At 42.1% G+C, this 23,756-nt stretch overlaps 1 protein-coding gene across 1 annotated transcript in view; it reads left to right on the forward strand.

The window, feature by feature from the left end:
- LOC126198475 (unconventional myosin-IXa-like) overlaps positions 1 to 23,756 on the forward strand; it is a 350,557-nt gene that overhangs the window by 40,910 nt on the left and 285,891 nt on the right. Inside the window, exons 4-5 of the mRNA XM_049934833.1 lie at positions 19,845 to 19,939; positions 20,074 to 20,236. Of these exons, the coding sequence (XP_049790790.1) occupies positions 19,845 to 19,939; positions 20,074 to 20,236 (258 nt within the window). The remainder of the gene's footprint in view (positions 1 to 19,844; positions 19,940 to 20,073; positions 20,237 to 23,756) is intronic.

Consider the following 23,756-nt stretch of genomic DNA (forward strand, 5'->3'; position numbering starts at 1 on the left):
GATCACTGGGATCTCCCCCTTCCTCCTTCACCTTTTCAGTTCCTTAATTCCAGCTTCTGGTTTCCTATACCATTGCTATTCACTCTTTTCCTGCTCCCCCCCCCTCCCCCCCCTTCACCCCTCCCCATTCTATCCTCTTCGTGGTTGTGGCACGTTGCCAGCCCACTGCCTGCCCGTGGTTGGGTTTACTAGTAATAGTCTACCTCATTCTCTTCACTGCAATTTCTATCATGCCTCTTTGGCCTGTTCCCAACATTCTCTCCCAAACATCCCTCCTTGGTTTGTTCCTTGGCCCTGGATTTGGATGGATCTCTCCCGGTGTCTGAAAGTCTCCATGCTCTGATGGTGTACTTTTGTTTGTTTTGCCCGTTTTTATGGGAGTTTCTGGATGCTGCAATTTTTGACACTGGTGGCTTCAAATTCACAGATCACATGGGCTATGCCTTCACGTCTTCTGTTGGCACAGAACATTGTCGTTTGCATGCCATATGTGGGGTGTTCACTGTGGAACTGATGGCCAGTTACTGGTCCCCTTGCTCTATTAAATGGCCCTCCCTCACCTAAATTTTTTTTGTATCGAATTGATGAATGGCTTGCAGGCTGTTGCCCATTGTTTTACCTGCCACCCCTTGGTCTTCGTCATCCATGAGCTTCTTGCTTGTCATGCTGCTTGCCCGGTTGATTTCCTTTGGGTTCTTGGCTACGTAGGTATCCTGTTTAATGAACTTGTCAGTCGTCTGCCTGTTCTCTGTTACCTCTCCAGGAGTGGATTTTCAGCTTCATGTGACTTTTCTTTTTGCTCGGTTAAAGGCTGAATCTGGCACGGGTGCGGAGTGTGATTAAGGGCAGTCCTGCCACGTCACAATTTTCCTTCTGCCTCTCGTGATGGGAATCTACCACTTCTCGTGTCCGTCGGCCATCGTAATTAAATATATCATTATTATTTCTTTACTTTCTCAGACGTTAAGTCTGGTTAAGAATGGAAAGTGACGCGGACCTTGATCAAGCGTCACTTCCTATTAACTGTACGGTATGTGTTATATTGCATTTAGGAACTTTCGGGTAATTGAACATGTATCAATAATTACGGATTTCTGTAGTTGTATATATATGTTTGGATGTACAGGGTGTTTCAAAAATGACCGGTATATTTGAAACGACAATAAAAACTAAACGAGCAGCAATAGAAATACACCGTTTGTTGCAATATGCTTGGGACAACAGTACATTTTCAGGCGGACAAACTTTCGAAATTACAGTAGTTACAATTTTCAACAACAGATGGCGCTGCAAGCGATGTGAAAGATTTAGAAGACAACGCAGTCTGTGGGTGCGCCATTCTGTACGTCGTCTTTCTGCTGTAAGCATGTGCTGTTCACAACGTGCAAGTGTGCTGTGGACAACATGGTTTATTCCTTAGAACAGAGGATTTTTCTGGTGTTGGAATTCCACCGCCTAGAACACAGTGTTGTTGCAACAAGACGAAGTTTTCAACGGAGGTTTAATGTAACCAAAGGACCGAAAAGCGATACAATAAAGGATCTGTTTGAAAAATTTCAATGGACTGGGAACGTGACGGATGAACGTGCTGGAAAGGTAGGGCGACCGCGTACGGCAACCACAGAGGGCAACGCGCAGCTAGTGCAGCAGGTGATCCAACAGCGGCCTCGGGTTTCTGTTCGCCGTGTTGCAGCTGCGGTCCAAATGACGCCAACGTCCACGTATCGTCTCATGCGCCAGAGTTTACACCTCTATCCATACAAAATTCAAACGCAGCAACCCCTCAGCGCCGCTACCATTGCTGCACGAGAGACATTCGCTAACGATATAGTGCACAGGATTGATGACGGCGATATGCATGTGGGCAGCATTTGGTTTACTGACGAAGCTTATTTTTACCTGGACGGCTTCGTCAATAAACAGAACTGGCGCATATGGGGAACCAAAAAGCCCCATGTTGCAGTCCCATCGTCCCTGCATCCTCAAAAAGTACTGGTCTGGGCCGCCATTTCTTCCAAAGGAATCATTGGCCCATTTTTCAGATCCGAAACGATTACTGCATCACGCTATCTGGACATTCTTCGTGAATTTGTGGCGGTACACATTGCCTTAGACGACACTGCGAACACCTCGTGGTTTATGCAAGATGGTGCCCGGCCACATCGCATGGCCGACGTCTTTAATTTCCTGAATGAATATTTCGATGATCGTGTGATTGCTTTGGGATATCCGAAACATACAGGAGGCGGCGTGGATTGGCCTCCCTATTCGCCAGACATGAACCCCTGTGACTTCTTTCTGTGGGGACACTTGAAAGACCAGGTGTACCGCCAGAATCCAGAAACAATTGAACAGCTGAAGCAGTACATCTCATCTGCATGTGAAGCCATTCCGCCAGACACGTTGTCAAAGGTTTCGGGTAATTTCATTCAGAGACTACGCCATATTATTGCTACGCATGGTGGATATGTGGAAAATATCGTACTATATAGTTTCCCAGACCGCAGCGCCATCTGTTGTTGAAATTTGTCTACTGTAATTTCGAAAGTTTGTCTGCCTGAAAATGTACTGTTGTCCCAAGCATATTGCAACAAACGGTGTATTTCTATCGCCGCTCATTTAGTTTTTATTGCCGTTTCAAATATACCGGTCATTTTTGAAGCACCCTGTAGCTGTATTGCATTGATGTACTGGTGGATATTGTGTGGTATGACTCCTGTAGTTGATAGTATAATTGGTATGATGTCAACTTTATCCTGATGCCACATGTCTTTGACTTCCTCAGCCAGTTGGATGTATTTTTCAATTTTTTTCTCCTGTTTTCTTATGTATATTTGTTGCATTGGGTATGGATATTTTGATTAGTTGTATTAATTTCTTCTTTTTATTGGTGAGTATGATGTCAGGTTTGTTATGTGGCGTTGTTTTATCTGTTATAATGGTTCTGTTCCAGTATAATTTGTATTCATCATTCTCCAGTACATTTTGTGGTGCATACTTGTATGTAGGAACTTGTTGTTTTAAAAGTTTATGTTGTAAGGCAAGCTGTTGATGTATTATTTTTGCGACATTGTCATGTCTTCTGGGGTATTCTGTATTTGCTAGTGTTGTACATCCGCTTGTGATGTGATCTACTGTTTCTATTTGTTGTTTACAAAGTCTGCATTTATCTGTTGTGGTATTGGGATCTTTAATAATATGCTTGCTGTAATACCTGGTGTTTATTGTTTGATCCTGTATTGCAATCATGAATCCTTCTGTCTCACTGTATATATTGCCTTTTCTTAGCCATGTGTTGGATGCGTCTTGATCGATGTGTGGCTGTGTTAGATGATACGGGTGCTTGCCATGAAGTGTTTTCTTTTTCCAATTTACTTTTTTCGTATCTGTTGATGCTATGTGATCTAAAGGGTTGTAGAAGTGGTTATGAAATTGCAGTGGTGTAGCCGATGTATTTATATGAGTGATTGCCTTGTGTATTTTGCTAGTTTCTGCTCGTTATAGAAAGAATTTTCTTAAATTGTCTACCTGTCCATAATGTACTCTTTGTCTTTAAATATGTCTGCTTTTGTCTGTATATGTGTGGATGGATATGTGTGTGTGCGCGCGAGTGTATACCCGTCCTTTTTTCCCCCTAAGGTAAGTCTTTCTGCTCCCGGGATTGGAATGACTCCTTACCCTCTCCCTTAAAACCCACATCCTTTCGTCTTTCCCTCTCCTTCCCTGTTTCCTGATGAGGCAACAGTTTGTTGCGAAAGCTTGAATTTTGTGTGTATGTTTGTGTTTGTTTGTGTGTCTTTCGACCTGCCAGCACTTTCATTTGGTAAGTCACATCATCTTTGTATTTAGATATATTTTTCCTACGTGGAATGTTTCCCTCTATTACAACCATGTCCATAATGTAGGTTTTTTTATGTCGATAAATCCCCTTCCTCCTTCCTTTCTGCTTAATGTGAATCTTTCTGTTGCTGAATGTATGTGATGTATTCTATATTTGTGGCATTGTGATCGTGTAAGTGTATTGAGTGCTTCTAGGTCTGTGTTACTCCATTTCACTACTCCAAATGAGTAGGTCAATATTGGTATGGCATAAGTATTTATAGCTTTTGTCTTGTTTCTTGCTGTCAATTCTGTTTTCAGTATTTTTGTTAGTCTTTGTCTATATTTTTCTTTTAGTTCTTCTTTAATATTTGTATTATCTATTCCTATTTTTTGTCTGTATCCTAGATATGTATAGGCATCCGTTTTTTCCATCGCTTCTATGCAGTCGCTGTGGTTATCCAATAATTAATCTTCTTGTTTAGTGTGTTTTCCCTTGACTATGCTATTTTTCTTACATTTGTCTGTTCCAAAAGCCATACTTATATCATTGCTGAATACTTCTGTTATCTTTAGTAATTGGTTGAGTTGTTGATTTGTTGCTGCAAGTAGTTTTAGATCATCCATGTATAGCAAATGTGTGATTTTGTGTAGGTATGTTCCAGTAATATTGTATCCATAATTTGTATTATTTAGCATGTTGGATAGTGGGTTCAGAGCAAGGCAGAACCAGAAAGGACTTAATGAGTCTCCTTGGTATATTCCACGCTTAATCTGTATTGGCTGTGATGTGATATTATTTGAATTTGTTTGGATATTAAGTGTGGTTTTCCAATTGTTCATTACTATGTTTAGGAACTGTATCAATTTAGGATCTACTTTGTATATTTCCAATATTTGTAGTAACCATGAGTGGGGTACACTATCAAAAGCTTTTTGGTAATCAATGTATGCGTAGTGTAGCGACCTTTGTTTAGTTTTAGCTTGATATGTCACCTCTGCATCTATTATCAGTTGCTCTTTACATCCTCGTGCTCCTTTGCAACAGCCTTTTTGTTCTTCATTTATAATTTTGTTCTGTGTTGTATGTGTCATTAATTTCTGTTGAATGACTGAAGTTAATATTTTGTATATTGTTGGTAGGCATGTTATGGGGCGATATTTAGCTGGGTTCGCTGTGTCTGCTTGATCTTTAGGTTTCAGATAAGTTATTCCATGTGTAAGTGTATCAGGGAATGTGTATGGGTCTGCAATGTAACTGTTAAATAATTTAGTTAGATGTGAATGTGTTGAGGTGAACTTCTTTAACCAGAAATTTGCCATTTTATCATTTCCAGGGGCTTTCCAATTGTGAGTAGAATTAATTGCTTGGGTGACTTCATGTTGCAAAATTATCACTTCAGGCATTTGTGGTATCATCTTGTATGTGTCTGTTTCTGCTTGTATCCACCGTGCATGCCTGTTATGTTGTACGGGGTTTGACCATATGTTGCTCCAGAAGTGTTCCATGTCTGTTATGTTTGGTGGATTGTTTATTTTAATGTGTGTGTTATATATTGTCTGGTAAAATTTCTTTTGGTTTGTGTTGAATGTTTGGTTTTGTTTCCTTCTATTTTCACTTTTTTTGTATCTTCTGAGTCGTTTGGCTAATGCTTGTAATTTCTGCTTCTTTTCGTCTAATTGCTCTGTCGCTTCTTGTTGTGAGAGTTTACCTAACGTTTTTCGTTTTTTTTCCGAGATTTCATTTCTTATAAATTGTGTTAGCTGTCCGATGTCTTTTCTCAGTTTTTCTATTCTGATCTGTAGCCTGTGTTGCCATGCTGGTTTTGTGGGTTTCTTCTGTGTGTTGGTTGGTTCTGATCTCTGCCTAGTGTGTATATTTAGTGTAGTGAGTGCTCCTATATAAACCAGTAGTTGTAACTCTTCCATAGTTGTGTTTTCATTTATTTTGTTGTGTATGATTGTGTTGATAGCTGTTATTGTTGTTTCGACGTGTGGGTTATTTGGTGGTCTATGCAAGAATGGTCTAATGTCTGTATTTGTGTCTTTGTATTCTATATATGTTAGCTGAAATCTTTCTTCTATATCTAACATGTGTGTCACTTCATGTTCTATTTGTGCTTGTTCTGGTGGCTGTCTTAAGATTTCGTTTTCCTCTGATTGTTTAATTGGTGCGTGTTGTTCTTTGTTTGTTTGCTCATTATTATTATTATTATTATTATTATTATTATTATTTTTATTATTATTATTTGATTGTTGCCGACTTACGTGGTGGGCCTTAATAAAAATGATATTTGATTCAATTTTGATTTACGATTAAATGCTTTCCTGAAGTTCTCCTTTTTAAGAATATTAATCTTAAATTATTTGTTACGTTAATGAACGTTAGACTCACTGAATCTTAAAACCTGAGCGTATAAGTTGAACAATGGAGTAAACTTTTCATGTTAGTTTCCTCGGCTAGTCAGTTCACTTTAAAGCAAAAAATCTTTGGTTATTAATTACAATTGCGGCCCACCCACGCGCGAGATTATTTTTTCTTACCTCCGTTAACCATTGTATTGTAGTCGGAGTCCTGGCTCTGGCTCTCGGCTATGGTACTGAAAATAAAGACTCTTAAAGCTACGTATTTCTGCAACTTCATGCGGCTGTGGAGAAAAATGAATATTATGTTAATAGCGGGCGAGTTTTACGCTTCCGCTAAATTTTTATAAGTTAATATTGCCACGTAATGGTGTCGTTGGCTGCATCGTCACTGCGATTGTTGAACTGTAAATTACATGAATGCAGGTTAATTCAAATTAAAAGTGAACAATGATATTAAATCAATATATTATCTGCTTAATTCATACAAATATGCCTACATTTGCCAGCACTCACAAGATGTCCTTCTGCACGCAACCAAGACAAGAGAAGAAGTGAAGACGACTAAAAAATTAACAAAAGAGTGTATCTTGTTGTCTCTTTAGATAATTTTGTTACATTTCTTTGCAAGGTCGATAGACACACAAACATACACACAAAATTCAAGCTTTCGCAACAAACTGTTGCCTCGTCAGGAAAGAGGGAAGGAGAGGGAAAGACGAAAGGATGTGGGTTTTAAGGGAGAGGGTAAGGAGTCATTCCAATCCCGGGAGCGGAAAGACTTACCTTACGGGGAAAAAAGGACAGGTATACACTCGCGCGCACGCACCCACACACACACACACATATATATCCATCCGCACATACATAGACACAAGCAGACATTTGTCTTTGTATCCTCTCCAACCTCAACTCCTTTGGTTCCATCAGATTCACCTGGTCATACTCCAAATCCCATGCCACTTTCCTTGACGTTGACCTCCACCTGTTCAATGGCCAGCTTCACACGTCCGTCCACATCAAACCCACCAACAAGCAACAGTACCTCCATTATGACAGCTGCCACCCATTCCACATCAAACGGTCCCTTCCCTAAAGCCTAGGTCTTCGTGGCAAACGAATCTGCTCCAGTCCGGAATCCCTGAGCCATTACACCAACAACCTGAAAACAGCTTTTGCATCCCGCAACTACCCTCCCGACCTGGTACAGAAGCAAATAACCAGAGCCACTTCCTCATCTCCTCAAACCCAGAACCTCCCACAGAAGAACCCCAAAAGTGCCCCACTTGTGACAGGATACTTTCCAGGACTGGAGCAGACTCTGAATGTGGCTCTCCAGCAGGGATACGACTTCCTCAAATCCTGCCCTGAAATGAGATCCATCCTTCACAAAATCCTCCCCACTCCAAGTGTGTCTTTCCACCGTCCACCTAACCTTCGTAACCTCTTAGTTCATCCCTATGAAATCCCCAAACCACCTTCCCTACCCTCTGGCTCCTACCCTTGTAACCGCACCCGTGTAAAACCTGTCCCATGCACCCTCCCACCACCACCTACTCCAGTCCTGTAACCCGGAAGGTGTACACGATCAAAGGTAGAGCCATGTGTGAAAGCACCCACGTGATTTACCAACTGACCTGCCTACACTGTGAAGCTTTCTATGTGGGAATGACCAGGCACACAGTGTTTGTTGGTAATGAGGATCACCCTGAGGCTAAACATGCCTTGGTGCACGGCCGGCACATCTTGGCACAGTGTTACACCGTCCGGGTTATCTGGATACTTCCCACTAACACCAACCTGTCAGAACTCCGGAGATGGGAACTTGCCCTTCAGTATATCCTCTCTTCTCGTTATCCGCCAGGTGTCAATCTCCGCTAATTTCAATTTGCCGCCGCTCATACCTCACCTGTCTTTCAACAACATCTTTGCCTCTGTACTTCCGCCTCGACTGACATCTCTGCCCAAACTCTTTGCCTTTACAAATGTCTGCTTGTGTCTGTGTATGTGCGGATGGATATGTGTGTGTGTGTGTGTGTGTGTGTGTGTGTGTGTGTGTGTGTGTGTGTACCTATCCTTTTCTTCCCCTAAGGTAAGTCTTTCCGCTCCCGGGATTGGAATGACTCCTTACCCTCTCCCTTAAAACCCACATCCTTTGGTCTTTCCCTCTTTCCTGATGAAGCAACCGTTTGTTGCGAAAGCTTGAATTTCGTGTGTCTGTTTGTGTTTGTTTGTGTGTGTATCGACCTGGCAGCACTTTTGTTCGGTAAGTCACATCATCTTTGTTTTTTTTATTTATACATGTGTGTGTGTGTATGTGGGGGGGGGGGGGGGGGCGCGTGCGCGCGCGCAGAGAGAGAGAGAGAGAGAGAGAGAATCAGTACGTGTTTTAATGGACTGATTTGGATGAAATTTGTAATGGAGATAACTTATACCTTGTATTAACACATAGATTACTTTTTATCCCAAAGAAACTTAATGTTCTCCTGGGATTTTCAATGTGACTACCGTTCCCGTAGGACGGTCCCGTGGGATGGTTGACATGACTAAAAAGTCATCTATGAACATTAACTATCAAATAAATATGTTAAGTTCAGCATAGAAATTAGTTTTTAACTGTTTTCACAGATGAAATATGTGCATACATAATTGCAAGACAACAGAAATATTCCTGTAAGGTAACTTCACTAGCTCTGTACAGTTGTAATGTCCTCACATGAAAATATTTTGCACCTGTAGAAAGTTTTGAAAGTCTGTTTGATTGAGATTATATCGGGATTCTTGAATTGACATGGCTTTTCTGTTTGGATCTGAATATTCATAGTGTCTTTGATGATTTTGTTTGTCTCTAGGATCTTGATAGTTTGCTCTCCAGATAGGTTCGTTGTTTCTTTCATGCATTGACACAGCATTTGTAATGAATTATTGATCGTGTTTTCGATTTGGCTGCAGATTGCAGCCACCTTTATATATCATCATCGACCTGGCTTATTTCTGGGATTTTGGTATTTGCATTTTGAATAGGTTTTTGGTTTTATATTTCTAGGTACTTCTTGAATTAGTTATATTATTTTAGTGTTAGATTGGTTAGTTGTTTTGTTAGGTTTTTCAGGTACGGTATATTTCAACATCAGTTCTTTAGTTTAGGTATAACTTTTTAAATTTATAACGTCTCACAAATGCAAGTCACATCTTTTGCAGATCTTACAAAGAGCTTGTACTATGGAGATAGACAGCAAGAATCATCACTTCATACTGAATGGCACAGATTAGAGCAGGTGGGGTGTCAGGTAAATGCTTGAGTAGCTGAATTATCAGTGCAGGCTGATCTCGAACATCAGCAGAATGCTGCTGGCGTTGCACCTCAGTGTGCTGCTGAGACACCAGAGCAGTTGGATGCTCCATGACAGGATGTTGCAGAACCCATGGCCTCTTAGCGTGCTTCTGACGTGCCTGAGAAGGCAATTTCTTGAGCTCACCAGCACTCATCACCTCTCAGTGTGTCTCCTGAGACAGGAGAAGCATTGGTTTCTCGACATCAAGCTAACACAGAACTCGTGGGCTCTCTGTGTGCTACTGAGATAGCTAAGGAGGCGGTTTCTCAGTGTCAAGAAAATGCAGTATGTGTGACTGCATTGTGTGCTTCAGAGACAGCCAGAGTTGTGGTTTAGATGTCATGAGAACTCAGTATGTGTGGCTTCTCAGTGTGCCTTTCTCAGCATGCCTCTGAAACTGCAGAGGAGACGATGTCTTGACACTAGCAGCACGCAGAACTTACGGCTTCTTAGCATAACTCTGAAACAATCGAATAGGCGGATATGCACCGACTCTCTGTTTTTAAAAAATTTCAACTATGATCCAACTTTAGTTACCACAGGCTTGTCAGTATTGACTGTAAAAACAGGCATGCAGATTTTGTTGGGCACTGAAATGGAAGGAGGAAACAGAATGTGTCACTGTTGGAGCAAGGCAATCATTCCCACATTAGAGGAGCCGGACAATCTTTTAAAAGAATTATTTTGTGTCGAGACTGATCACAGCGCTCCATAAACCATATCAAAAAATATATATTTCAGTTTTTACATGACCCCCTTTGGGGCAGATAAAATTCTCGCCATGCCTAGGGTTTCACTGATTTTTATTGTGCAGGGGTAAGTGCACCATAAAATAGGGTCACTTTTACCTCTATGTAACAGTCAAGCACAATTATTCAAGTTTACTTTTATGGGAGATGATGAGGTGGAGACAGATACTTGATGTCAAATTATTCAGGGAGTTACACAGGCAACTGTGCTCTAATACAAAAAATGTTGCATGACCCCACTGTGTTGGTGCAAAAGTTTAAAACAGCTCTCGGAAACTTGCCTGATGAGCTGTGAGGTGGTGATCCACGCAGATGGCGTGCCGAGCAGACAGCATGCAACCATCGCCTCTACAAAGCATTGGTCACGCTGAGGTTGTGGTTGCAGGCACTGATCCCACAGTCCTGAGGGACATTGTCATGCGTGTACAGCATGATTCCCTCACCCAGATCGCTGACACACGCCGCTTCTAAGCTGCTCTACAGTATCCTCTTATGTTCTGGAAAGGGCAAAAGTTATATCAGTTCAGTATCCCTAAAATGAATCCGGTAACTGGGGGACTGAACCTGAACAAAAACATGTTTTGTATTGTGCATTGATTTCTATGCATTTTGCCTGATATTACATGAACATGACTTCAACTTGTCGGTGCAGTGTAGTGTACTTCTGTCCCAGTTTGTGGTAGACATGTAGATGAAGATCAAGAATGAGCCTCAAGACGCCATCGCGAATGACGGCAATGTGAATCCTAATGACTTAGGACAAGTGGTGATCCTCTTGTTATTGAGTGACAACACTTGAGTGATCCTCTGCTCACTGCTTCTTTCCAAAATTTTTAATACTCACATTAACGTGAAGTTTTGTAACTCGGTCCAGGAAATTAAATACATTTGTAAGTACATAAACAAAGGCATTGACAGCAGCAGTAGGGTTGTGCTAATATTAACCCAAGAGACGAATTGTAGATGTTTAGAGTGGCTTGATATGTGAGCAGCAATGAAGCAGTATGGCGGATATTCGGCTTGCTGCGAGAGCCACCGGACGGTGGCATATCTTGCAGTGCACCTTCCCAACAGTGAGCATGTGTACTGCACAGAGGCCATCTGGCACAGTAGAGTAGCGACACTGCCCATGGCCACCCTGACCACATTTTTCCATCTGTGCCAGACAGACGACTTGTGGAAATGGCAAAATATTACACATGGTATGCATTACGGAAAGAATGGAATTGCTGTGTACAGGGCGCCCCCATTGAAGGCTGCTGTGGTGTGAAGTGTCAGATGCCTGGACAGAATTTAAACTGTGCAGGTGACATATTTTGAGTGTTACTGTGTATGATTACTGCTGACCTGTGTCTAAGGACCCATCAGCTTTCAGGCCCTCAAAACAGTCAATGGACAGAAAAAGCCATGTTCTGGGAAGTGCATGAGACAATGACATATTGTGCTGGTCAGTGGCCAAGTCGAGGGAGCTCTTCACTATCACATTTAGCACCTGCAAGTGCTTGAATCCGTGCAGCATTGGAACAAATATAAAACCACATTATTGGAGGAGATTGCACACAGGAGCTACGGGAGAGCAAGGGCTGCCACAAGAAAAAAATATTTTAATGAAGCACTGAAACTTACTGAGGACAAAGTTTTCTCAATTGTGGGAAAATGGCTGATTTTGGCATGCCCATTTCACAGCAGATGGGATGGTTGTCCACTGATTTGCCCAGGGAGCTCAGTTATGACACTGCAGACTTGGAGGATCAAGTCACCCAAACTGAGCCCCAGTTATTACCAGAGCAAAGGCAAATTTTAATAAAATTATGAGTCATTGGAGAGTGGAGAAAGGGGTCTGTATTTTTTGGACACACCAGGGCATTCATATTGAACTTGTCACTGACTTAATTGTGCAAGGACAGGAATGTTGTGGTAGCTGTTGTGTCCTCTGTGATAGCTGCAACCTCGCTCAATGGAGGAAGAACTGCCCACTCGGTGTTCAAATTCTCACTGAACCTTGCAAGTGAGGAAACTCCCACTTGCCGTATAAGCAAGAGCAAATGTCGTGGCACTCAGTTGCAGCATTGCAAATTTATCGTGTGGGGCAAATCCTCTATGTCACACAAGCATGTGATGGAGGTGCCCAATTGTAGCATGCAAGACACTCATGGTAACTGAATGTTGGTGGGTGGAGTGATCGTCTTGCATGCAACTGACTTCCAATAGATGCTCTTGGTCATTGAGTGAGGCACTGTTGCAGGTGATATCAATGTGTGCCTCAAGGTTATCAGTGCATGTCTCAAGGCTTCGCCAGTGCGGCCAAAGGTAGACAGATCACACCTCTCAACTAATATGAGAGTCCAGCTCTACAATGACAGTGTGTCTGCGCTCTTTGCTCAAAAACATCTCGAGATCAGTGATGGTCACATGGCAATGGCTGTGGAAAACCTAACAAAATTTGAAAGTCAGTTTTTAATATTTTAAGCTTGGAAGACGACCAAGTTAATGATGTTTTTCAAAGCTTACAACAAAATTTGAGCAACAAGGAGTGGTTATTTGAAAGAGCAGTCATGGCGCCTATGAACGAATCAGTGGGAAACATCAATAAAAAAATTATTGATCCCCAGTACATTCTGAGATGACCATCTGTGTGTCAATCAATACAGTGATGACAAGTTATGATGCAACTACATATCTTGTAGAGTTTCTAAACTCAGTAGAGCTGTTGGGGTACCGTCCCGCAGGTTAGAGCTGAAGATGGATGTGCCTGCCATACAGTTATGTAACCTGGATGCACCAAGATTGTGTTGTGGCATCAGGTTATTCATCAAGGAGCTGAAAGGTACATTATGCAGGCCACCATCATCACTGAGAGGGCCAAAGGAGAGACAGCATTGGTTCTATTAATTCCTACCATCCCAACAAACTTGCCTTTCCAGTTGAAACGCTTGTAGTTCCATTTGAAATTTGCCTTCTCGATCACTATAAATAAGAGTCAAGGACAAACATTAAAAGTAGCAGGTATTTATCTGTGCATTGTATGTTTTTCACATGGGCAGCTCTATGTTAGATTGGATTAGACTAATTATTCATTCCATAGACCCATAAAAGAGGGAATCCTCCTGGTTGTGGAACATGTCAGATAAACACATTACAAAAATGTAATTAGAAAAACTTGAGTTTAATTAATTTTAATGATTCTCAGTCAATAAAAAGTAAAATTATGCACATGAATTAAATTTAAACTTCTAATATTTACAGGTTTAATACTTACATCTGCTTTCATTAAATCCATCATTCAGACATTTGCTAGTTTCTTGGCTATTACAACCAAGTATTGTCAAAAATTAAAGTAAATTATTCATTTCGGTGATCCTCAGTTAAGAACAGTCAGATTATGTACAAGATTTAAAATTAAACTTCCACTATTTACATCTGCTTTCCATACATCCATCATTCACACAGTAGGTAGTTACTTGGCTGTTACAACCAAGTATTGTCAAAAATTAAAGTATAGTAAATTTTCATTAAAATGGTCTACTGCACTTGTTGATAAACTCTTGGATGGGATAGAAGGAGTTGGCCACCAAAAATTCTTTTAAATTATGTTTAAATTGTGCCTTGTCTGAAACTAAACTCTTAATGGTTGCTGGTAACTTATTGAAAATATGCGTTACTGAATACTGGACTCCTTTCTGGGCGAGAGTAAGTGATTTTAAATGTTTATGTATATTATTCTTATGTGTACTAAGCAGTTAGTTGGAAAAAGAGATGTATTATTTACAACAAACTTCATTAAGGAATAAATATACAGAGAAGCTGTAGTTAATATGCCCAATTCTTTGAATAGGTTTCGACATAATGTTCTTGGATTTACACTACTCATTATACGTATTATACGCTTCTGTACTCGAAAAATGTTTTCTCTGTTTGTGGAGTTACCCCAAAATATGATACCATATGACGTAATGGAGTGAAAATAAGCAAAATATGCCAGTTTTTTTTTATATTTATTTCTCCTATGTCTGACACCATTCGCATTGCAAACACAGACTTGTTTAGGCACTTTAGCAGTTCATTAGTATGTTGCTCCCAACTGAATTTATTATCAAGTTGTAATCCCAAGAATTTTACACTCTCAACTTCTTCTACACTACTGGCCATTAAAATTGCTACACCAAGAAGAAATGCAGATGATAAACGGGTATTCATTGGACAAATATATTATACTAGAACTGACGTGTGATTACATTTTCACACAATTTGGGTGCATAGATCCTGAGAAATCAGTACCCAGAACAACCAACTCTGGCCATAATAACGGCTTGATACGCCTGGGCATTGAGCCAAACAGAGCTTGGATGGCGTCTACAGGTACAGCTGCCCATGCAGCTTCCAACACAACACTACAGTTCATCAAGAGTAGTGACTGGTATATTGTGATGAGCCAGTTGCTCGGCTACCATTGACCAGACGTTTTCAAATGGTTAGAGATTGGGAGAATGTGCTGGCCAGGGCAGCAGTCGAACATTTTCTGTATCCAGAAAGGCCCGTACAGGACCTGCAACATGTGGTCGTGCATTATCCTGCTGAAATGTAGGGTTTCGCAGGGATCGAATGAAGGGTAGAGCCACGGGTCGTAACACATCTGAAATGTAACGTCCACTGTTCAAAGTGCCATCAATACGAACAAGAGGTGACCGAGACGTGTAACCAATGGCACCCCATACCATCACGCCGGTGATACGCCAGTATGGTGATAATGAATATATGCTTCCAATGAGCGGTCACCGCGATGTTGCCAGACACGGATGCGACCATCATGATGCTCTAAACAGAACCTGGATTCATCTGAAAAAATGACGTTTTGCCATTTGTGGACCCAGGTTCATCGTTGAGTACACCATCGCAGGTGCTCCTGTCTGTGATGCAGCGTCAAGGGTAACTGCAGCCATGGTCTCCGAGCTGATAGTCCACGCTGCTGCAAACATCACCGAACTGTTCGTGCAGATGGTTGTTGTCTTGCAAACGTCCCCATCTGTTGACTCAGGGATCAAGATGTGGCTGCACGATCCATTACAGTCATGTGGATAAGATGCCTGTCATCTCGACTGCTAGTGAAACGAGGCCATTGGGATCCAACGCGGTGTTCCGTATTACCCTCCTGAACCCACCGATTCCATATTCTGCTAACAGTGATTGGATCTCGACCAACACGAGCAGCAATGTCGCGATACGATAAACCGCAATCGCAATAGGCTACAATCCGACCTTTATCAAAGTCGTAAACGTGATGGTATGCATTTCTCCTCCTTACACGAGGCATCACAACAAAGTTTCACCAGGCAACGCCGGTGAACTGCTGTTTGTGTATGAGAAATCGGTTGGAAACTTCCCTCATGTCAGCACGTTGTAGGTGTCGCCAACCTTGTGTGAATGCTCTGAAAAGCTAATCATTTGCATATCACAGCATCTTCTTCCTGTTGGTTAAATTTCGCGTCTTTAGTACGTCATCTTCGTGGTGTAGCAGTTTTAATGGCCAGTAGTGTATTTCCATGTTGTCATATTTTATACACACACCAGAAGGAAATCTCTTGGAAGTTCTGAACTGCATATAGTGGGTCTTTTCAAAGTTTAATGACAGTGAAATGGCTACGAACGACTTATTAATGTCAGTAAAAATTTGATTAGCTGCCATTTGATTTACTATTTATTGCAATGTTTGTATTATCTGCAAATAAGACAAACTTGGCATCTGGTAATGTAACAGATTACAGGTCATTAATATACACAAAAAACAGTAGTGAACCTTGGGGAACACCACATGTAATTTCTTCCGAGTCAGATGATGTCTGATTGACTACTGCTGAAGTTGACTGCTCATATGCATCAGGTGCCAGAAACCTGTATATATACACAGGGAACAAGAAGTCTGGGGAATGTTGTTTACAGATGTATTGCTGTACATTTCTGGCCGTCCATACACACAGAGGCAATAATGATCTTTCCTGCACTAAGAATTTCACAAATAGTTGTGAAATTATTTACGCCCTTTTTTGGCACATTTTGTTAATTCGATACTCCGTCGTATAAAAATGTTTTTTACGAACTAAATGAGTGATGTTTGAGTGACTTGAGTTCTGTCATTTTTTCCCGTTGTCTCAACATTTGGTACTTTTTTTTTTTTTTTTTTTTTAAATCATGCCATGTTGTTTGCTGGGCTGCAAGTGGCTCTCACTGCAAGGCTTCCAAGAGAGAACTTTTGCGATGGCTCATTGTGTGGGTAGTGAATTTCGGCATTAGCATTTTTTATAAAAGCTGTATAACTATGGGTAACACCACTGGGCACAGCTAGTAATACAATATGTGGTTGTAGATAATCATGTGTATGGTGTCATGCTATCATTAATGCTGTCACTCACCTTTTAATTAACTACGCACAGACACATTTTCATGATTATAATTCAAGTCTATTTACCAGTGACTATTAGGCAAGGGGAATATAAAAGTTCCTGGCAGAGTAAAGCTGTGTGCCGGACTGAGACTCGAACTCGGGACCTTTACCTTTCGCGGGCAAGTGCTCCCGAGTTAGAGTCTCGGTCTGGCACACAGTTTTAATCTGCCAGGAAGTTTCATATCAGCGCACACTCCACTGCAGAGTGAAAATCTCATTCTGGAAACTTCCCCCAGGCTGTGGCTAAGCCATGTCTCCGCAATATCCTTTCTTTCAGGAGTGCTATTTCTGCAGGTTTCGCAGAAGAGCTTCTGTAAAGTTTGGAAGGTAGGAGACGAGGTACTGGCAGAAGTAAAGCTGTGAGGACGGGGCGTGAGTCGTGCTTGGGTAGCTCAATTGGTAGAGCACTTGCCCGCGAAAGGCAAAGTTCCCGAGTCCGAGTCTTGGTCCGGCACACAGTTTTAATCTGCCTGGAAGTTTCATATCAGCGCACACTCCACTGCAGAGTGAAAATCTCATTCAAGGGGAGTATATGTTGTGGGTTCAAGTCCCTGCACTAATGTTTTTGTTGTTTTTCTTGAGGTAAGAATAATACAATATGTGGTTGTAGGTAACCATATTATTATTATTATTATAACTTTTGTAGAATTCGTAGCCAACCTATGTTGGTGGGCTAGCCATAAGTACTGTTGCCAGTTTTATCATATTTTCCATTACAAGTGAACCTCGCCAATTTGCAGCCGTAAAAAATTGTCAGATGTACTACGAAAAATTAGCTGCACATCATCGGAATAGAAGGAAATTTTTCCGTAATAATAATAATAATAATAATAATAATAATAAGCTGTTAGAACTTAACACGTAATCCAACCTCAGCTGTTTTACATTCAAAGCCTACAGTTGGACCATTTAGTTATAGTGATGACCCGCTTAATGGTCTATGCAGTGTATCTATAGCTTATAACAGTGTATTTTATTTGCTAGAAAACCTTTTGTTTTCTTCGAATGGGTTTAGAATACAGACCGAACCATTTCTGTGTTGCATTTGAAGTAATAATTCCTATTCTGCATGTTCTCAGTATAATCCGGAAAAATGGCGTGTATCATTTCTTTTGCATCAGTACTATACCCTACAATGACTCTGGCTGTGATTTTCCTCCACTATTTCTTGTTGCGTCAAGTGCATAATGGAAATATGCACCAAGCCCAGATCAGTGGGCATTGGAATCAAAGGGGATGGCTGAAGAATGTGCTAACCCATGAGAGAGTCGTTTTGAGTTAATATCTGTTCGTTAAATCAAAGACAAGAACATAGTTACAATAAGATGTACACTGGGATTTCAGAAAGTAAGGTACACATTATTATGGCAAGCCAAGTAACTTTTATTGAATGTTGCACTACACTTCAAAGTGTCACAGATACATAAACTACTTTTCAACTTAGTCGCCAAGTCCTGTAAACAGGGTTCGGAATGTTCTCTCAGTTGTTCAGTTCCTCGATGATAGAAATCCGCTCCTTGGCCACAGTGCTCCAAAAATTGCTTTGTGAACAAATGTCCTCATTGTTGAAAAATCTCTGTCCCCTTAGATGTTCTTTCAGCTTGCCAAAAAAAGATGGAAATTGCGCTGTGCAAGATATGGATCACTCATGTCTTTGTGGCGTAGGTCAAATTATTGGTACCATTTCACTATGGTTGAGACACGACATTGCATTTGGCCCACATACCACCTGGGTTTCATTAGACATTTTTGTGCACAAGAATCATACTATTCCACATAATACCCCAATTTAACTTTGGAATATGTTCCCAGTTGCTGCACAATTTCAGTTGGACACAGTTATGCACCTATTATCCGTACGACAGCAGAACTGTCTTTGTAGAAAAACCGTAACATGTACTTTCTTCTGATAATGTGACATACAGTTCTGCAATAGTCTTAGTCGGATGTCATGTGTAACTTAGTTTTTGAAGTTGCTGCCTATCTATGGTTGTAGTTCAGAGTGTATGATGCATTTGAAAATGCAATAGATGATGTGATGTACTAACTAACCCTTACTAAACCATGGGTTAACATTTCCTTCTACCGATCTTTTCACTTGTTCCACAAACTTTGGGAGAATTACTAATATCTTTCTTGAATGATTCACAAGTTACAATATACTTGCATAACTTTAAGACTATTATTTCCTGTGACTTTTCTGCCCAGCTGCAACATGTGGCGTAACTTTCCCCTTCTTATGCCATGTTGCCTCCCTGTTTTTTGTCTTCTCTTGGCTAAAGATTATTTTAAATACTAAGCTATAGATTTTAAAGTTTTGTCTTTCAATCCAACTCCAGTTATTAGTATTATTCATTTCAGTTTTGTTGTTTGCATTCTTTCCTTTGAGTTCCTAGTGTCTCCATCACTTTTTTGGGTCTTACTTTTATTCATCTGCTCACTGTCATTCTTGAAAGAATCAGGGCTTTTTCAACTGCATTTGGAGACTTTTAATGTGTCCCATTGCCAGTCGTAATCACTGTAGCATTTAGTATATATATATATATATATATATATATATATATATATATATATATATATATATATATATATATATATATCAGACCACCTCTCCAAGATATTACTTACATTTCATTTTTATTCTCATCTCTTCTTCTTTGTATCCTTTACCCCCTGCCCCCTTCCTGCACTCCCACAGGCAGGAGCTCAGTGTACTGTATTTAGAAATAAGATAACTAGATGATTTCTGAGCAGAGGTAGCCTCACGGAGTATTTCAGCTGTGCTGCGCACTTGCTGTTTATGATAAGCTTGTATTTTATCTGTTTTCCTGATTTGAAACATAGGAGTAAAAAATATATTGTCATTATTAGCAATTTATATGCTTTGAGACAGAAAAGAGTCCACTGTCCAACTGATCAGTAGGCACAACTGACGCAATAAAATTATGTCTTGTGTGTGATGTGCAAGCGTGGGATGTAGAGTAATTATTATTTAAGGTGAGAAAGCCAACGAGAAAAGGAAAGTTTTATGTGTGGTTAATGTTTTTATCTGCATAGTTCTATCCATTTCTTTGTGTTAAACTCTTTATATTCTGGTGGAAACATCGTAGTTGAATTATCTTTATTTTCTTTTTGTAGGCCTTCGGGAATGCCAAAACAGCACATAACAACAACTCTAGCAGATTTGGAAAATTTATTCAAGTTAACTACAAGGAGAATGGAATGGTTCATGGGTATGTTCTGCAGCTGTTATTTGATAAATATTACATTTTTATTTTGAATACATTCATGACTTCTTGCCTGATTTATCATCAGCTGGTTATCCAACTAATACTGATGATAAGTTATTCTAATGTTTATTTTATAGTGCTGTTGTCCAGAAGTACCTCCTTGAGAAATCAAGAATATGTTCTCAAGGTCGCAATGAACGCAATTACCATGTGTTTTATTACTTGCTGGCTGGAGCATCTGAAACAGAGAAGAAAGCTCTTCATCTAAAACATATGGAGGAGTACCACTATCTCAGCAAGGTACTTTTAGTTGAATTCTTTTAAATAAGATACGATACTAATTGTAACAATTATGAGTAATACAAATATTTCATTCGGAACTCAATGGGATTAAGAAATAAGGACGCTGTAGCAGAAATTTTATTGGTATGTGAAAAATCAATTCTTCATTATGTGATAAACAATGGAGAGGCCGGCCGCGGTGGTCTCGCGGTTCTAGGCGCGCAGTCCGGAACCGTGCGACTGCTACGGTCGCAGGTTCGAATCCTGCCTCGGGCATGGCTGTGTGTGATGTCCTTAGGTTAGTTAGGTGACTGGTGACCATAGCAGTTGAGTCCCATAGTGCTCAGAGCCATTTGAAACAATGGAGAATACAGGATGGAATGTAACAATATTATGAAAGGACGGTTGCTGCTCACTAAAAAGCAGAGATGCTGAGTCGCACGAGGGGCTATCCAAAATTTTCGGTACTGGTGCTGCCATCTGTTGAAAACCTTACCTTTGGACTAATGGTCACCATCACCTTCAAACTAGTTCCCATCCACACGTACACACCGGTCCCAGCGCTTCTGCCACTGGTGAAACGTTTTGTGGAGGTCCTGTTCTTTGAGGGTGTTTATCACCGCCAGCGATGCTTCTTGAATCCTCTCTAGTGTTGAACTGGTGGCCTTTCAACTTGAGTTTCAGTTTTTGGAATAGTGCGAAGTCACAAGGTGCTAAATCTGGTGAGTACGGTGGGTGGGGTACAACTGCCATGTTTCTTTTTTTGCCAAAAAGGTCCGGCTTAGCAAGGACATGTGACAAGGCGCGTTGTCGTGATGCAGCAGCCAGTACCCTCGATGCCAAAGTTCGGGTTGTTGTTGCCACAGGTTTTCATGGCACAGTCGCAAAACACCACAGTAGTACACGGAATTCACTGTTTGGTTGGGTGGGATGAATTCTGTGTGCACAGTTCCCTTGGTATCAAAGAAACGATGATCATGCTATTCACTTTGCTCTTCACCTGTCTCGCTTTTTTGGGTCTTGGAGAGCCCGGGCTCTTCCACTGGGACGATTGTTGCTTTGTCTCTGGGTCATAACCATAAATCCAGCTCTCGTCGCCGGTGAAAACCAGTTGAAAGTAGGCTGGTTCATCAAATGCGGTCTCACATAGGTACATGTACCCTTCAGCTCTCTGTGCCTTCTGATCAGCAGTCAAGATCCTTGGCACAAACTTTGCGGCAACATGATGCATGCCCAATTCATCAGTCAACATTCGTTGACATGTCCCATAACCAATACCCACTTCATCCCCAAGATCTTGAATGGTTCAATGTCGATCCACATGAACCAGTTGTTGAAGTTTGGCAACAATGTCTGGTGTTGTGCGGCTAACGGGCCTTCCAGTGTGAGCATAATCTTTGACGTCTGTACAGCCGGCCCTGAACTGAGCATGCCACTCAAACACACGCTTACGGCTCTTGCTCTGTCCCCAAAACACTTCTTGAATCATTGGAAGGGTCTCCTTTGCACTTTCCTGAGATTCACACAGAATTTGATACACACGTGCTGTTCTGTTGGTGGATGCATCATAAAATCTCCACACACCAAATGCAGAGTATTACGGAAATCACTGTGGACACACAACATGTCCTCTCAGCTGAATGCCACTCTGCACACTGACTCATCAGATATGCAGCTCTCGCCATCTAGCGGTGCAAAGATCTACTACTCCTACTTTCCAGATGGCAGCACCAGTCCCAAAAATTTTGGATTCCACCTCGTAGATAGGTACAGCCAAAAGACTGTCACAAAATAAGCTTTTGCCCAACAAGGCCTCTGTCAAAAATACACACACACACACACACACACACACACACACACACACACACACACACACACACGACCACAGTCACTATCAGCTGAAGCCAGACTACAAACAGCAGTGCAAGATGGGAGAGGCAACTGGGTGGGAGTGAGGAGGGGAAGGGATAGTAGGGTAAGAGTGGGGGATGGTAAAGTGCTGCTAGGGGAGTGTTCAGGGATGAGGTGGAGAGTGAGTAGGACAGCTAGGTGCAGTCTGGAGGTTAGACGGAGGGTGGGGGAGAGGGGGGAGGGATAGAGGAAAAGGAGAGAAGTAAAAAGATTGGGTGCGATGGTGGAAAAGGGGTTGGGCAGTACTGGAATGGGAACAGGGAAGGGGCTAGATGGGTAAGGACAATGACTATTGTCCTTGAATATCTCAGTTAAATTTTAAACCCTGTTCATATTAACATAAAATTCACTATGAAACCTGAAAAATAGGGCCAACTGTCTCTCCCTGAAACATTAGTGAAGAACAGAATGGTCACATCCATGGGTCTCAGTATATATACACTCCTGGAAATGGAAAAAAGAACACCACCATACTTGCTCCGGACACTGCGAGAGGGCTGTACAAGCAATGATCACACGCACGGCACAGCGGACACACCAGGAACTGCGGTGTTGGCCGTCGAATGGCGCTAGCTGCGCAGCATTTGTGCACCGCCGCCGTCAGTGTCAGCCAGTTTGCCGTGGCATACGGAGCTCCATCGCAGTCTTTAACACTGGTAGCATGCCGCGACAACGTGGACGTGAACCGTATGTGCAGTTGACGGACTTTGAGCGAGGGCGTATAGTGGGCATGCGGGAGGCCTGGTGGACGTACCGCCGAATTGCTCAACACGTGGGGCGTGAGGTCTCCACAGTACATCGATGTTGTCGCCAGTGGTCGGCGGAAGGTGCACGTGCCCGTCGACCTGGGACCGGACCGCAGCGACGCACGGATGCACGCCAAGACCGTAGGATCCTACGCAGTGCCGTAGGGCACCGCACCGCCACTTCCCAGCAAATTAGGGACACTATTGCTCCTGGGGTATCAGCGAGGACCATTCGCAACCGTCTCCATGAAGCTGGGCTACGGTCCCGCACACCGTTAGGCCGTCTTCCGCTCACGCCCCAACATCGTGCAGCCCGCCTCCAGTGGTGTCGCGACAGGCGTGAATGGAGGGACGAATGGAGACGTGTCGTCGTCAGCGATGAGAGTCGCTTCTGCTTTGGTGCCAATGATGGTCGTATGCGTGTTTGGTGCCGTGCAGGTGAGCGCCACAATCAGGACTGCATACGACCGAGGCACACAGGGCCAACACCCGGCATCATGGTGTGGGGAGCGATCTCCTACACTGGCCGTACACCACTGATGATCGTTGAGGGCACACTGAATAGTGCACGGTACATCCAAACCGTCATCGAACCCATCGTTCTACCATTCCTAGACCGGCAAGGGAACTTGCTGTTCCAACAGGACAATGCACGTCCGCATGTATCCCGTGCCACCCAACGTGCTCTAGAAGGTGTAAGTCAACTACCCTGGCCAGCAAGATCTCCGGATCTGTCCCCCATTGAGCATGTTTGGGACTGGATGAAGCGTCGTCTCACGCGGTCTGCACGTCCAGCACGAACGCTGGTCCAACTGAGGCGCCAGGTGGAAATGGCATGGCAAGCCGTTCCACAGGACTACATCCAGCATCTCTACGATCGT

This window comes from Schistocerca nitens, chromosome 8 (assembly GCF_023898315.1).
Source record: "Schistocerca nitens isolate TAMUIC-IGC-003100 chromosome 8, iqSchNite1.1, whole genome shotgun sequence".
Taxonomy (NCBI): Eukaryota; Metazoa; Arthropoda; class Insecta; order Orthoptera; family Acrididae; genus Schistocerca; species Schistocerca nitens.